Source organism: Microcaecilia unicolor, chromosome 3 (genome assembly GCF_901765095.1).
Source record: "Microcaecilia unicolor chromosome 3, aMicUni1.1, whole genome shotgun sequence".
Taxonomy (NCBI): domain Eukaryota; kingdom Metazoa; phylum Chordata; class Amphibia; order Gymnophiona; family Siphonopidae; genus Microcaecilia; species Microcaecilia unicolor.
In genome coordinates this window covers 56,558,366-56,575,205 of record NC_044033.1, presented here as the reverse complement: position 1 = coordinate 56,575,205, position 16,840 = coordinate 56,558,366, and the positions used below count along the sequence as shown (strand labels likewise).

Here is a 16,840-nt window from a genome sequence, read left to right as displayed (position 1 = left end):
GGATCAGTCACTAAAGCCTGGACCTTAAACTCTATATGCTCAAGTGACTACCATCAAGAATAGGATTTTCCAAGTTAGGTACTTTAGCTGACAGCAATCTAGAGGCTGAAAAGGAGCTTTTATCATCTAGATTACTATCCTGTGTTCCCAAGATACAGCGGGAAGCTTAAAGAAAGGCTAACACAAGAAATGCTCCACATAAAACAAGCTTCAAAAAGCTGCGGGGTGGGGTTACCTTCTACATTGTGATATGGATGAATTGCATTGTGAACTCTGACCTTGTTGGTTTTCATGCCTCACTGAAAGATATAGAAGGCATTTACAGAATTTTAGTGTGGGTCAGGAATATGGATTTATAGTATTTTCCTCACAAACAGCAAACGTTCTCCTCTTGACGTTATAAGAACTTCTGATGAGTCTTTGCTAGGAAGTAAGAACAACTTGAGCCATACTAGAGGAGTGGCCTAGTGGTTAGGGTAGTGGACTTTGGTCCTGGGGAACTGAGGAACTGAGTTCGATTCCCGGCACAGGCAGCTCCTTGTGACTCTGGGCAAGTCACTTAACCCTCCATTGCCTGCCGCATCGAGCCTGCCATGAGTGGGAAAGCGCGGGGTACAAATGTAACAAACAAAAACAAAAAAAAAAAGCAGATTCAGTGAACAGATGTTTTCTTGATATTCATATTAGGGACCTGATCCTGCATGATTAGAGTTGGCAAGGTCCCTAAAGTGACTGGTCTCCTGATGGACAACTCCCCTGTCTTGGCCAATAATATACTAGGAGTATCAAAAGTTCCCTGGTCTTCTCCAAGTTCTAGCAGAGTCCTTGCCAATAACAGAATCTGAGCAATGCATCTGAGGCTACCTTGCCTTGAGTCCCTAACCTGGAGTAGAACTGAGGAAACTTCCTGTTCAGGAGAGACATGTAGTCTATAGTGAATGTCCCCAACTGGTGGAATATGTTTCATTACACCTGATTCCAAAGACCACTCACGTGGTTGTAAGAACTTGATTCATCTGTCTTTTCCCATCAGATATGTGGTGCTGAGGGTTATCCCTGGAGGAATGGCCCAGTTCCATGTTCTGACAGTCTCCCAAAACTGGAGGTAGACCCCTGTTTCTCCCTGCTTGTTGATGTAATATAGTTATATGATTGCCTGGACAAGGATAATTTTGTTGGTTACCTCATCTCTGAAAGCCTTCAGAAAGTTTGATCACCCTTTGATCTAAAAGCTTAAAGAAGTTTTTCCTAAGCATACCGAAGAGCTTCTATGTGAGCTCTCCATCCAATCTGGATGCATTTGTGGTTAGGACTATTTGATTTGAGAAATTTGGAAGGGAATGCCTTTTGTCAGATTTGATTGGATCAACTATTAAGAAACAGTCTCTGAGTTGTTGGTCACTTGGACAGTTCTGCAAGCACTGAATGGCCTAAATCAACTAGAAGAATAGGATCCACTGGGCTTGTCTCATTTTAAGGGTTGAGGAACAGAAAGCACCGAAATGAGCAGAACACTACAGTGATCTGATGAAGCTAAGTGATTTCTAGCGGTGTTCCTCGTTTTGATCTCATTGAACTGAACTTTATAAATGTATCAAGAGTTTATAAATAACTGATCTACAGAATTGTGTAGGCACACACAATTACTAGTTAGCAAGAAGAGTTAAAACAAATTTCTGGGTTGATTGAATTTAAAGTAATTGATGGAGTTTTTTTTTGAAGCTATATGATGGCACGCCAAGCCTACGCCTTATAGCCTGCTATGTTGGGCTGGCTGGGTAGCGACACTGAAGCTTTTTTCTCCATCTAATTAAATCTTATCAGACTAACTAGTATTTCTATAGGTGGGTGTGCCCTACATGATATTTATACAGCCGGTGTGAGGTTGTGTTGTTTTTTTCATTTTAAGATATGCCAAGGGAGTAACATGAACAGCAGAAGCCATATGAGTTAACACTCTCAACATACTCAATGTGGATGTCCCTTGACACTTTGATCACCTGCACTATGCACACTAACATGGCGATCCTTTTTTGTGTCTAGCAGAGCCTCAGTCAACTCCAATTAAGATGAAGGGCTTAGGTGGGACTTGGGGCAATGACAAACTGTAATAACTCCAATATCTGAATTAAGCTGCACCCCCAGTTTACAAAGATGCACCACCACAATAAATAAACATTTTGTGAATACATGTGAGCAAATGCTAGGATAAGGGCAGGACATACTGGCTGTAGGTGTTTTCCTATTATGAATCTGAGATACTTCCTGAGATTTGGACGTCTCTCTAAATGTGAGTATATGCTTTCTTTAGGTCCAAAGAGTATAATCTGTCACCTTTTTGAAAAAAAAAAGTAATTAAGATGCCTAAGATAACTATCTTGAACTTTGTCCAATCTATTCAAGGCCCTTAGGTCTAGGATGAAATGGAATCCTACTGTTTTCTTTGTAGTCATAAAATACCTGGAATAAAATCCCATCCTTTTCCCCCTGGTGGAGTTGGTTTAACTGCATTGTTCTCCAAGAAAGAGCAGATTTCCTTATTAAGTATTTCCTGATGCTAAGAGCTTAATCAAAGGTATCCTGGTTATCTGAGGATATACCAGACCTTAGCCTTCCTCTGACTGGTAGGTTTTGTGGAACAGATACTAGATATGTTTCTTTAGAGCCAGTCAAAACCTCATCCTTTGTTTGGGAAGCGGACTGTGGCTTTTGGGCCCTTGGCTATCTTGGATGAGAGCAAAGTTCCTGTTATGTCTGATGGGATCAAGAGGGTGGAGGATACTATCTTCTTGAGGACAGCGCAGGCTTCAGTATATTACTCGTAACTCTCCTAGAGATAAGTATGCGCATCACATTGGAGGCCTGAGTTTCACAGCAATGAGTGCTGTGGCAAGCCATCTATTCAGATATCTTTTCCCCTCACATGGAGTACCACAAGTATCACTTTTAGCACCCACCTTATTTAATATATTCATGGCCCCTCTGGCAACAATTCAAACACTGGAACTGATACTGTATATCTATGCTGATGACATATCAATTTTGACTATCCTGGATCCGACCAATATGCAAAACCTTGCAGCCATTGGCTCCAAACCGTCATCTCTGAGTGGCTAACAAACTGGTTGCAACTTAATAAGGAAAGCTCTGATATTCTTAAGGGACAAAAATATAAAATTGCTTAAGTCTATTACCATCACTAATGTACAATCCTTATTAGCGAATCTATAAAAGAATTTGGTATTATCGGCTTCAGACTGACTTTTCACCAACACATATCTTTTGTAGTCAGTAAATGCTTCTTCAAATCACACCAAATTTGTTCTGTAAGAAATGTTCTCAAGCCAAAAGCAAGACGTATTTTGATCCACTCTCTTGTACTCACATATCTTGACTATGGTAACGTGCCATTTAAAGGACTTTGTTTAAAAGAAGATTAGTTATCTGCAAGTAATACAGAATATTGTAGTTAAATTGATATCTTATGTCAAGAAGTTTAATCATGTAACCCTTCTCTTAAAGGAGGAACACTGGCTTCCCACTGAATCTCGCATAATCTATAACATGTTGACACTGATACACAAAATATTCTATTTAGAACAGCCCTCGTTCCCTTTAGATATTTAATTCCATACTCCACGTCACAATAGAATTTTCAGAGGGACATGCAGAGTTTTCTTTCCTTTCCTGATTGTAGTTCTTCCTTTCTGCCACTAACAATCATGACTAATTTGTATTATAAATCGCTTGGATACCTTTTTAAAGTGGTATATCAAGAATAAATGAGCCTTGACCCCTGAGAGTCTGTAGACCCTCAATACAAAGAGCAAAAGTTCTTAATGCAATTTCCACGTGATTTCTGCACTCCTTGCTTTTACCTACTACTATTACCTACTAGTGACCTCAGCTCCTCGGGATCTCAATAAAGGGAGGTAATCTGTAAAATCTTCCATCTTGGCCAGATTATCACACATGTACTAGATGATTAAAAGATGGTAAACTATAAGTACATAAGTAATGCCATACTGGGAAAAGACCAATGATCCATCGAGCCCAGCAACCTGTCCACGACAGCGGCCAATCCAGGCCAAGGGCACCTGGCAAGCTTCCCAAACGTACAAACATTCTATACATGTTATTCCTGGAATTGTGGATTTTTCCCAAGTCCATTTAGTAGCGGTTTATGGACTTGTCCTTTAGGAAACTGTCCAACCCCATTTTAAACTCTGCCAAGCTAACCGCCTTCACCACTTTCTCCGGCAACGAATTCCAGAATTTAATTATACGTTGGGTGAAGAAAACTTTTCTCCGATTTGTTTTACATTTACTACATTGTAGTTTCATTGCATGCCCCCTAGTCCTAGTATTTTTGGAAAGCGTGAACACCTGTTCCACTCCACTCATTATTTTATATACCTCTATCATGTCTCCCCTCAGCAGTCTCTTCTCCAAGCTGAATAGCCCTAGCCTCCTTAATCTTTCTTCATAGGGAAGTCGTCCCATCCCCGCTATCATTTTAGTTGCCCTTTGCTGCACCTTTTCCAATTCTACTATATCTTTCTTGAGATGCGGCGACCAGAATTGAACACAATACTCAAGGTGCGGTCGCACCATGGAGCGATACAACGGCATTATAACATCCTCACACCTGTTTTCCATACCTTTCCTAATAATACCCAACATTCTATTCGTTTTCCTAGTCGCAGCAGCAAAGGGAAGACAGCAAAGCATTCTGAAAACAATCTATCACAAGATGGTCCAGTGCAAAGCATTCCTTCCTGGGTCAAAGAGTGAGTTCTAGCACTTTTTGGTCTGTTAAGAGTTGAGTTGAATCCAGTAGCCTTTTGAATTCTTCATACAGAGTTTGCCTCCTTGTTTACTATGAATTTTGTCACTGTTTTTTTTGTGAAGGTGGTAGGGATCAAATAGTGACAAAATTCAAAAACAAGTGAAAACAGAGGATCCCTACACAGAAAGGAGACAGAATCAAAGCAAAACTGGGATGTAAATGGCACAGAGCAGCAGGTACAACTCTAGCCACCTTATTGGGCAGACTAGATAGACCACACAGGCTTTTATCTAATGTCACTGACTTTGTTACTATGAGCATGGAGAGGAGGGTTTCACATTCTCATCTGTACATACTTAAAGACCTTGTGAATGGGCACTCTTGTGCCTTCCTTGGGAATTTTGAAGATTTGGAGGCTATCTAAAATGTCAAATCTGGATTCCTCTTTCTCTTCCTTAAACAGAAGAGACTACCATTTCCTTGACAATATTCCAAAGACAGATACTCTCTGGACGGGGTTTCTCTTACTTCCTGTGGAGAAGAGCAGTCTATAGGGTAACTAGTAGAGCCCTCTTCTTCAGAAAAAGAAAACTGTTAGTACATATTGTGAATCCCAGGATTGCTCATATTCTGAATCAGAAAAAATATTCTATAGATGACATTTTAATACACATCTGGGTAACCGGCAGACTCAGAAAATATACCTTTTGATGTTGATCAATCGTTTTAGGAAAGCATCAGCTGATATTGATTCTCAGGTCCTTTATTATACATTTATATCCCACACTTACTATCAAAGTTCAGTGTGGCTTACATAATTAAAAAAAAACTGGGCAAACCCCAGGAACATTACAAACCAAAGAAACATGTAGCCAAAAAGCATAATTAATTTACACTCAAATGCTTTCTGAATAAAGTCTTTGGCAGTCTATGAAATGCAGAATTAGGTTGAGCTCTAATTTCTACAGGTAGCTCATTCCAGTTACTAGCTGCCTGATATGCAAATGTGAAAGAAAAAATTTCTCGTACACCACCTTTGCTGAATCTGGATAATGAAGAATTAAAAAACAACTAGATCCAGGACAGTCGTTTCTCATAATCGAATAAGATTAGTCATATAAGCAGGTGCTGCTCCATAAACAATTAAAAAAAAAAACCAGACAACAAAGCATAACCAATGCACTGGTAACCAATGTAGTTGCACCAGCAATGGAAGAAAGATTCAGTAGAAATCCGCCAAGTGGAGAACGAGATCCCACGAGATGCAACAGCAGTACAAAAAGTGGGAAAACGACTGTAAACTCCAGAGATAAGACAGTCTGAATACTTTGAGAAATTTATTGATAAGACTCGACACGGCACCGTGTTTCAACCTATGGCTTGCCTCAGGAGTCTGTTGATGAAATCTCTCCAATGTAAGTATCTTATAGCAAGAAAACATTAAGTGGAGGTCTTGAAAAAGACAGTGATACGCCAATAAACATTAATGTCAGCTCTGGTCGTATAAACCAATGCATCGAATGAAAACGGTTTATGCGACCAGAGCTAACATTAATGTTTATTGGCATATCACGGTCTTTTTCAAGACCTCCACTTAATGTTTTTTTGCTATAAGACACCTACATTGGAGAGATTTCGTCAACAGAATCCTGAGGCAGGCCATAGGCTGAAACACGGTGCAGTGTTGAGTCTTTTTATCCGATCTGACGAAGAAGGGCAACCTTCGAAAGCTAATCAAGAAATGTATTGTTATGTCCAATAAAAAAGGTATCATCTTATTTTCTTTTCCATGTTTTATTTTGTTTGATTTCTATTGATAAATCAGAATTAAAAATAAATCTTTTTACTGATGTACACAATTAAACTCCTTCGCAAACCGAAGGTCTCCCAGGGATTCTCAAAGATACATCTGTGATATGTGATACCTCCCCTTGTTTTCTCCCCCCCTCCCTTCTATTCTATCTAATATTCTAGTTCTACCCTTTATCCTGCAAATCACGACTTAGTGTCTAATGCTTTAACTTGATTTCTTTATTTCTGCCTCTCTCTTATTTTAGATTGTAAGCCGCCCATGTTTCCCATAGGGCGGGCTAGTAAAAATTAAATAAACTTAAAACTGCAGTGATATCATCCTTCAGGATTGCTTGAGAATTATCAGACAGTTGGATCCAGACTCCTGGAACTGGCATGCCCTGTCCAATTCAGAGGAGACTCTTCAGGAGTGTAATGGTAGCTATCAAATACCTCTGCTCTCAGAACTGTACTCTTACAAGGACCAATGACGATACCTCTTCATCCTCATTTGATACAAAGCACTGACATCCTTTGACGACAGCGCTGAACTGACAGAATCTTTTCCCTTCTTCGGGCAGGAGAATGTGAATATAGAATCTCAATGGGACCTACTGATGTCCAATTTCATAGGAGATCAACGGCTCATCGATGTCAATGCATCCCTAGCATCTGATACAGCTCATGGCTTTAAATTATCCAGTGCTGGTACACTTGGCTCAGACTTACAGAAACAAAGGAGCCTTTCCCTCTGCTGTTCATGGCAAGACCTCTTCGTGTAATAAACAGCACTTATTTTGAGATACTGTGAACCGGCCTAAGTATTGCAAGTACAAATTATGAGCATCAGTTTCTGATATGGTCTTGCCTAACCAGCAATATTTTTTTTGAAGCTGCTAGGTGTTGTATTATAAGAAGTGCTTGGAAAAAATGGCTCAAATGAAATTAGATGACTTGATGAAGGCGACCAAAACTTGTCACGGCAGAACCATGATGCCCTGCAATCTGAGACAATGGACAGACTAGAATAGATTAGAAAATTTAACAAGTGGAAATCTTGAGTGAAAGTGATAAAATGAAGTGACTCATGCACAAAAACTATGAAAAAAAAAAAAAAAACACCAAAATGACAGTGTTGAAGACATGAACCACCTACTAATGAAAACTTAAGGGCTCAGTGGAAAGAGAACTGGGATAACCCCACACGTCAGCAAAGTCCTTGTTAGAGTACATTGTACATGTGTGGTTCAAATTATCAAAAGCTATACAAGTTTCTAGACCTCATAGAAATTTCCAGCACCATCACCCATTTGTAAAGGCTTGCTATCCTGTTTGTCCTCAAAGATGGCTGATTATTGTATGATTAAAACTTCTTGAATAGCAATCATAATAAATGAAATCTTAAAGGGTAAAAAGTGAAAAATGCAAAACCAATTAGCACAACAGTGTAGCCTAAGCATTTACATAATTAAGTATGCACAGTAAAAGAAACATTGCATTAAGCTCCACTGTAATTATTAAAGTGCTCTGAGCCTTGGGCTAGCACAGTGATTAGTGCTATGTGTTGTTAACTTGGATACCTTTTATTTAGCCAAGGCAAGAACTGTTGTTGGAGTATCACTCACGCATTAAACGGAAGTCATGAGACATGGCAACACGCATTAAACGGGAGTCATGAGACATGGCAACAAAAAATAATTGAAGACTGTCTTGAAATAGGAAATAATATTTGGAATTTACACGAGGAAGACAGTGGGAGAACATCATGACAGCACTGAAATCTGTCATAATGGCAGACTGGGAAGGGGAAAAAGATGGCACATGAAAAATATAGTACTGGATATAAAGTACTTCTTCAACTGAGCACAGCATTATAAAATATTAATAAAATGTTTATACTTGGCTTTCATTTTTGATTTGGTCTTGCTTTCAGTAACTTTCTTCACGTCCTGCTCTTCAGTAGCATCTGTGCAGATCTCTTTGTTTTCTTTAATCGTTAATTCCTACAAAGTAAAAAACAAGTACTACAAATTTAAAAAATAGTATAATGAATATACTGAAAACATACTTTACTACCTTTAAAACCTCAAAATCATCTACCTCATTATCCTCATCAATTGTGATGCCTGGCAATAACAAAATTTACGGATAAATTCAAAATACTGGATATTCTCCAAAAAAAACTAAAACAATTTTCTTTGCCAAAAATATCTATGCATCTAGTTGGCACATTTCTCAACATGTCTGCTTGCAGGTTATAGTGGAGTACTGTCTTGAAAGGCCACACAAAAAAAGTTCCTTGAAAACCGATTGCTGGGTTACAGTTGTACCTGAAAAAAATAATATGGAAGCCACATATTTTCCCAAATGAAACATTTTTTCCATTTTTATTGAATAACTTCAAAAAAACAAAGCAAAATACCATTTAAGGGGCCCTAATCTGCAGTGGCCTTAGCATGCTCTTGCAAGGGTTTTTTCCCGTCAATCAATGACATTTTTGCCGCGGTCATAAAATGGCTGATTTCCCATTTCTTGTATTAATAGCCATACTCTACGTAAGTATTGACATACTGGCACAGACCGAAGGTCCATCAAGCCCAGCATCCTATTTCCAACAGTGGACAAACCAGGTCACAAGTACCTGGCAAAATCCCAAAACAGTACAATACATTTGAAGCTGCTTATCCTAGAAATAAGCAGTAGATTTTCTCCAAGTCCATTTATTACAATTGTATCCCACATTTTCCCGATTAGCAGTAGGCTCAATGTGACTTACAGGCTCCGGAGAGGAGAGTACCAACTCCGGGAATATATACAGAGTGGAAAATAGAGTAACAGTAGGTGCACGGAAGCTGATAAGGATCCGGAAAAGAGAATACAACTCTGGGACGAATAGCATATAGAGAGAAGTAATCCCAATGAGGCTGATAAGTCTCCGGGGATGGGACTACAGCTTCTAGTGAGCAATACAGAGTAGGATAAGGGTAGAAGTACACTTAATTATAACTGGAGTGGTAAAATTCATACAGTTTTAAGTAATAGGATTATGTGGAAGGGGTATTGTTCATTTCTTAGATCGAAAGATGTGAGGTATTGTTCATGAATTAGTTCGGGTCTGCTGGGTAGGCATTCTGGAAGAGGTGAGTCTTGAGGTCTTTTTGAAATTTTAATAATGGCTTATGGACTTTTCTTTTAGGAAGCTATCTAAACCTTTTTTTAAACCCCGCTAAGCTAACTGCTTTAACTATAGTCTCTAGCAATGAATTCCAGAGTTTAATTACATATTGAGTGAAGAAATATTTTCTTTGATTCGTTTTAAATTTACTATTTTGTAGCTTCATTGTGTGCCCCTAGTCCTAGTATTTTTGGAAAGAGTAAACAAGCGATTCACATCTACCTGTTCCATTCCACTCATTATTTCATAGACCTCTATCACATCTCCCCTCAGCCGTCTCTTCTCTAAGCTGAAGAGCCCTAGTCACTTTAGCCTTTCCTCATAGGGAAGTCATCCCATCTCTTTTATCATTTTTGTTGCCCTTCTCTGTACCTTTTGAAATTCCACTGTATCTTTTTTGAGATGCGGTGATGAAAATTCCACACAATATTCGAGGTGTGGTCACACCATGGAGCGATACAGCATTATAAAGTCCTCATTTTTGTTTTCTATTCCTTTCCTAATAATACCTAACATTCTATTTGCTTTCTTTGCTGCTGCCCACTGAGCAGAGAGTTTCAACGTATCATCAATGATGACGCCTAGATCCCTTTCCTGGTTGGAGACTCCTAATGTGGAACGTTGCATTAAGCAGCTATAGTTTGGGTTCCTCTTTCCCACATGCATCAGTTTGCACTTGCTCACATTAAATGCCATCTGCCTTTTGAATGCCCAGTCTCCCAGTCTCATATTTGTTTTACAATCCGCTTGCAATTTAACAACTTTTAATAACTTTGTGTCATCGGCAAATTTAATTACCTCACTACTTCCCATCTCTAGATCATCTAATATAATAAAACGCACCGTGAACGTTCTGAAGACAACGTTCTGTGAAGTCGGAAGCTTGAAGCCGGAAGCCTGAGTTCTGAGGACAACGTTCTGTGAAGCCGGAAGCTTGAAGCCGGAAGCCTGAAGCCTTGAAGCCTGAAGCCTTGAAGCCATCTGACGTCACTCCCAGGCTGAGGCTGAAGGGTTCGTGGATTCGTGGTGTGAAGCCTTCAAGCCAGCCAGCCGTCTCTGCCCCGCCCTCGCGACAAAACAAACAAATCCGGAAGCGAAACGTCAGGGAAGGAGGCGGCGCTCCCGACGTCTAGCCTTCCCTTCGCTGTGTTCCGCCTTAAAAAGAAGGCGGAACACAGCGAAGGGAAAGCTAGACGTCGGGAGCGCCGCCTCCTTCCCTGATGCTTCGTTGCCGGAAACGCCACGGAGGTAAATTGAAAAAGAAGAAATAAAAAAACAATACGATGCATGGATGCGAAGGGGGGGGGGGGGGGGGGAGAGAGAAGAGGGCGGGCCAGGCTGGGACATGGGAGAGAGAGTAGCATGGATGCGAGGGGGGGGGGGGCATGGAAGGGCGAGAGGGGACTTGCTGGAAAAGGATGAATGGAGGCGGCAGGGGACAGAGGAGCATGGATGGGTATGGATTAGGAGGGCAGGGCACAGGGAGAGAGGGGAATTACTGGAAATGGATGAATGGAGGGGGCAGGGGACAGAGGAGCATGGATGGGCATGGATTGGGAGGGCAGGCTCAGGGAGAGAGGGAAATTGCTGGATAGGGAAAAATGGAGGGGCCAGGTGACAGAGGAGCATGGATGGGCATGGATTGGAAGGGCAGGACTCAGGGAGAGGGGAAATTGCTGGATAGGGGATGAATGGAGGGGACAGATGGGCATGGATGGATATGGATTGCAGAGCAGGCCTCAGGCAGAGAGGGGAAATGCTGGATAGGGAAAAATGGAGGGGCCAGGTGACAGAGGAGCATGGATGGGCATGGATTGGAAGGGCAGGACTCAGGGAGAGGGGAATTGCTGGATAGGGATGAATGGAGGGGACAGATGGGCATGGATGGATATGGATTGCAGAGCAGGCCTCAGGCAGAGAGGGGAAATGCTGGATAGGGAAAAATGGAGGGGCCAGGTGACAGAGGAGCATGGATGGGCATGGATTGGAAGGGCAGGACTCAGGGAGAGGGGAATTGCTGGATAGGGATGAATGGAGGGGACAGATGGGCATGGATGGATATGGATTGCAGAGCAGGCCTCAGGCAGAGAGGGGGAAATGCTGGATAGGGAAAAATGGAGGGGCCAGGTGACAGATGAGCATGGATGGGCATGGATTGGAAGGGCAGGACTCAGGGAGAGGGGAATTGCTGGATAGGGATGAATGGAGGGGACAGATGGGCATGGATGGATATGGATTGCAGAGCAGGCCTCAGGCAGAGAGGGGAAATGCTGGATAGGGAAAAATGGAGGGGCCAGGTGACAGAGGAGCATGGATGGGCATGGATTGGAAGGGCAGGACTCAGGGAGGAGGGGAATTGCTGCATAGGGATGAATGGAGGGGACAGATGGGCATGGATGGATATGGATTGCAGGGCAGGCCTCAGGCAGAGAGGGGAAATGCTGGATAGGGATGAATGGAGGGGGCAGGTGACAGACAAACATGGATGGCCATGGATTGGGAGGGCAGGGCTCAGGGACAGAGGGGAATTGCTGGAAAGGATGAATGGAGGGGGCAGGGGACAGATGGCCATGGATTGGGAGGGCACGGCTCACACTCTCTCTCTCATATACAATGTCTTTCTGACTCTCACTCTCACACACTCTGTCTCACACAGTATCACATTCACTCTCTATGTGCCACACAGTCACTCACACACTCGCTTGGTGTCATACACTCACTCTCACAGAGAATCTGTGTCTCACACACACTCTCTCTCTCACACTGTGTCTCACATACACACTTGCACACACTCTCATTCTCACACACACTCTCTCACAAACACACTCACACCCAGACTCACTCTCTCTCTCACACACTCACACTTTCACTCTGACTCTCAAACAGTCACTCTCACATACACTCTCCCAAACATACACACTCCAAGGAAAACCTTGCTAGTGCCCGTTTCATTTGTGTCAGAAACGGGCCTTTTTTACTAGTTTATAAATATGTTAAAAAGCAACCCAGGGGAACTCCACTATCTACCCTTCTCCATTGAGAATACTATTTAACCCTACTCTCTATTTTCTATCTTTTAACCAGTTTTTAATCCACAATAGTATACTACCTTCTATCCCATGACTCTCCAATTTCCTCTGGAGTCTTTTCATGAGGTACTTTGCCAAATGCCTTTTGAAAATCCAGATATACGAGATCGACTGGCTCACCTTTATCCATATTTGTTCATCCCTTCAAAGAAATGTAGATTGGTGAGGCAAGATTTCCCTTCATTAAATCCATGTTGGCTTTGTCTCATTAACCCATGCTTTTGAATATACTCTTTAATTTTGTTCTTTATGATAGTCTCTACCATTCTGTACGGCACTGACATCAGGCTCATTGGTTTATAATTTCCCAGATCATTTCTGGATCCCTTTTTAAAAACTGGCATTACATTGGTCACCCTCCAATCTTCCGGTACCATGCTTGATTTTAAAGATAAATTACATATTACTAACAATAGTTCTGCAAGTTCATTTTTCAATTCTGTCAGTAACTCTGGGATGAATACCATCCGGTCCAGGCGATTTGCTACTCTGTTTGTGAAATTGCGCCATTACATCTTCCAGATTTATAGAGATTTCATTCAGTTTTTCTGACTCGTCAGTGTTTTCTGGCATCGGTATCTCTCCCAAATCTTCCTTGGTGAAGACCAAAGCAAAGAATATATTTAATCTCTTCGCTATGGCTTTGTCTTCCCTGAGAGCCCCTTTTACACCTCTGTCATCTAGTGGTCTAACCGATTCTGTTGCCAGCTTCTTGCTTTTAATGTACCTAAAACTTTTTTTTACTATGTGTTTTTGCCTCCAATGCAATCTTTTTTTCAAAGTCCCTCTTTGCCTTCCTTATCAGTACTTTTCATTTGACTTGCCACTCCTTATTCTGTTTCTTATTATTTTCAGTCGGATCCTTCTTCCATTTTCTGAAGGATTTTCTTTTAGCTCTAACAGCTTCCTTCACCTCATTTTTAAACCATGCTGGCTGTCATTTGGTCTTCCTTCCTCCTTTTTTAATACACAGAACATATTTGGCCTGGGCTTCCAGGATGGTATTTTTGAACAGCATACACGCTTGATGTAAAATTTTGACTTTCAAAGCTGATCCTCTAAGTTTTATTTTACACCATTCTTTTCATTTTATCATAGTCTTCATTTTGAAAATTAAACGCTAACGTATTGGATTTCCTATGTATATTTACTCCAAAGCTGATATCAAATCTGATCATACTATGATCACTGTTATCAAGCGGCCCCAGCACCATTACCTCCTGCACCAGATCATGCACTCCACTACGGACTAGGTCTAGAATTTTTCCTCCTTTTGTTGGCTCCTGTACTAGCTGCTCCGTAAAGCAGTCCTTGATTTCGTCAAGGAATATTACCTCCCTGGCATGCCCTGATGTTACATTTACCCTGTCAATATCTGGGTAATTGAAATCACCCATTATTATTGCGTTCCCCAGTTTGTTAGCCTCTTAATTTCTAATAACCTTTCTACATCCATCTGTTCATCCTGGCCAGGTGGATGGTAGTACACTCATCACTATCCTTTTCCCCTTTACACATGGAATTTCAATCCATAGGGATTCCAAGATGTGTTCTGTTACCTGCAGAATTTTCAATCTATTTGATTCAAGGCTCTCCTTAACATACAATGCTACCCCTCCACCAATTCGATCTACCCTATCACTTCGATGATATTTGTACCCTGGTATGACAGTGTCTCACTAGTTATCCTCCTTACACAAGGTCTCAGAGATCCCTATTATATCTAGTTTTTCATTTAGTGCAATATATTCTAACTCTCCCATCTTATTTCTTCGGCTTCTGGCATTCACATATAGACATTTCAAACTATGGGCCCTGTTTACTAAGGCGAGTTAGTGTTTTTAACGTGCCTACAATTAGCGCATGCTATGTAGGCGACTATAGGAATAGTGTAGGCGCATACACAGTTAATGCGCCTACAAGGTTAATGCGAGTTAAAAACGCCAACGTGCCTATAACGTGGCTTAGTACACAGGGCCCTATGTTTGTTGTTCCTATTTACATCTTGCTCAGCAACTGACAGTGTTAATTTGCAATCTTTTGACTGCTTTTTATTTAAAGACACCTTGTCTACTATGGTCTCTATTGCAACCTCGCTATCGGGATACCCTATCTTCCCTGTTTTGATATCATCTTTGAAAGATAGCTTGTTCCGAACCATGAGCTTTTGAATGTCGGCCTTCCTTCAGGTTCTAGTTTAAATGCCAATGCCAGCAGCCTGGTCCCACCCTGGTTAAGGTGGAGCCCATCATTCTGGAATAGGCTTCTCCTTCCCCAGAATGTTGGCCAGTTTCTTACAAATGTAAAACCCTCCTCCCTGCACCATTGCCTCATCCACGCATTGAGACTCCAGAGCTCTGCTCATCTCTTGGGCCCTGCGTGTGGAACGGGGAGCACTTCGGAAAATGGTACCCTAGAGGTTCTGGATTTGAGCTTTCTACCTAAGAATCTAAATGTGGTTTCCAGAACCTCTCTCCCACATTTTCCTATGTCACTGGTACCCACATGAACAAAGACAGCTGGCTCTTCCTCAGCACTATCTAAAATCCTATCTAGCTGATGCATGAGGTCTGCCACTTTCGCACCAGGCAGGCAAGTGACCAGGCGATCCTTATGTCCACCAGCCACTCAGCTATCTACATGCCTAATAATCGAATCACCAACTACAAAAGAAGTCCTAACCCTTCCATCCTGGCCAGAAGCTCCTGGAACCGTAAAAAAAGGTCCAAAAATTTCCACAAAAGTCCAACACAAAAAAGAAACAAGTGGAAACACAACTTCAAAAGATCAATCCAGGACAAGAGGTGAGATGCTCCAAAACAACCTTTATTGAGGACCCAACACGGTCCGTGTTTCGGTTTTTAAAAAAAACCTTCATCAGGGGTCAATCAGTAGTTGCACAGGAGATATATTGACAGACAAAGGAGCTCGTAATAATGTAGTCTCTTGTATAAAAAGTGTTGCCTCGTATCAGATTGATACTGTTGGTACGAGGCAACACTTTTTATACAAGAGACTACATTATTACGAGCTCCTTTGTCTGTCAATATATCTCCTGTGCAACTACTGATTGACCCCTGATGAAGGTTTTTTTAAAAACCGAAACACGGACCGTGTTGGGTCCTCAATAAAGGTTGTTTTGGAGCATCTCACCTCTTGTCCTGGATTGATCTTTTGAAGTTGTGTTTCCACTTGTTTCTTTTTTGTGCAGAAGCTCCTGGAGACATCCTCGGTGTGAAAGGATATTGCATCCGTTGGGCTGGTCCTGGCTACAGGATTACTTCCTGCTGCACCAGGGTGATGCTCTCCTTTTAGAAGACCTCCCTCCTCCAAGGCAGCACAGGGGCTGCCAGACTAGAGGTGGGACTTCTCTACAATGTCTCTGTAGTCCTCCTCTATGTACCTCTGTCTCCCTCAGCTTCAAGTCTGCTACTCTAGCCTCAAGAGAACGGACTTGTTCTCTGAGAGTTAGGAGTTCTCTGCATCGAGCACACACATATAACCTCTTACCAACAGGGAGATAATCATACATGTGGCACTCAGTGCAAAAGACTGGATAGCTTTGATTAGATGGTGTAATATGTAATTTGTTTGCTTCTCAGAAACTAATTAAATGTAATTAAAACTCTAATGAAAACTCTCTTGTCCTAATTAGAATAATTATGCTATATTAGACCATCCATGCTGACTAAACAATCTTCACTGCCTTTTTCTATTTCAAATCTGATGATGTCCAATCATTGCTTCCTTACTCCCTCATTCATCTCTTTCCCATACGCTGTGTTTCCTTGGCTTCATCCCCAATGACTGAGAATGCAATTAAGTGTCATGACTTCACTTGGCTGTTGCCCTCAGTTATGGAACTGATGTCCTGCACTCAGACTACAATGCCTCCTCATAATGACTGATTCATCACTGGCTGTATCATCTTTCTTTCTCTCTCAGTGGCAGTCTCGCAAGATTGCCGCGGGAACTTGTGGCAGCCATTTTCGGTAC

General features: G+C 41.6%; 1 protein-coding gene across 1 annotated transcript in view; it reads right to left on the bottom strand.

The window, feature by feature from the left end:
* AHCTF1 (AT-hook containing transcription factor 1) overlaps positions 1-16,840 on the bottom strand; it is a 553,711-nt gene that overhangs the window by 7,677 nt on the left and 529,194 nt on the right. Inside the window, 1 exon segment of the mRNA XM_030195951.1 lies at positions 8,480-8,583. Within this exon segment, the coding sequence (XP_030051811.1) occupies positions 8,480-8,583 (104 nt within the window).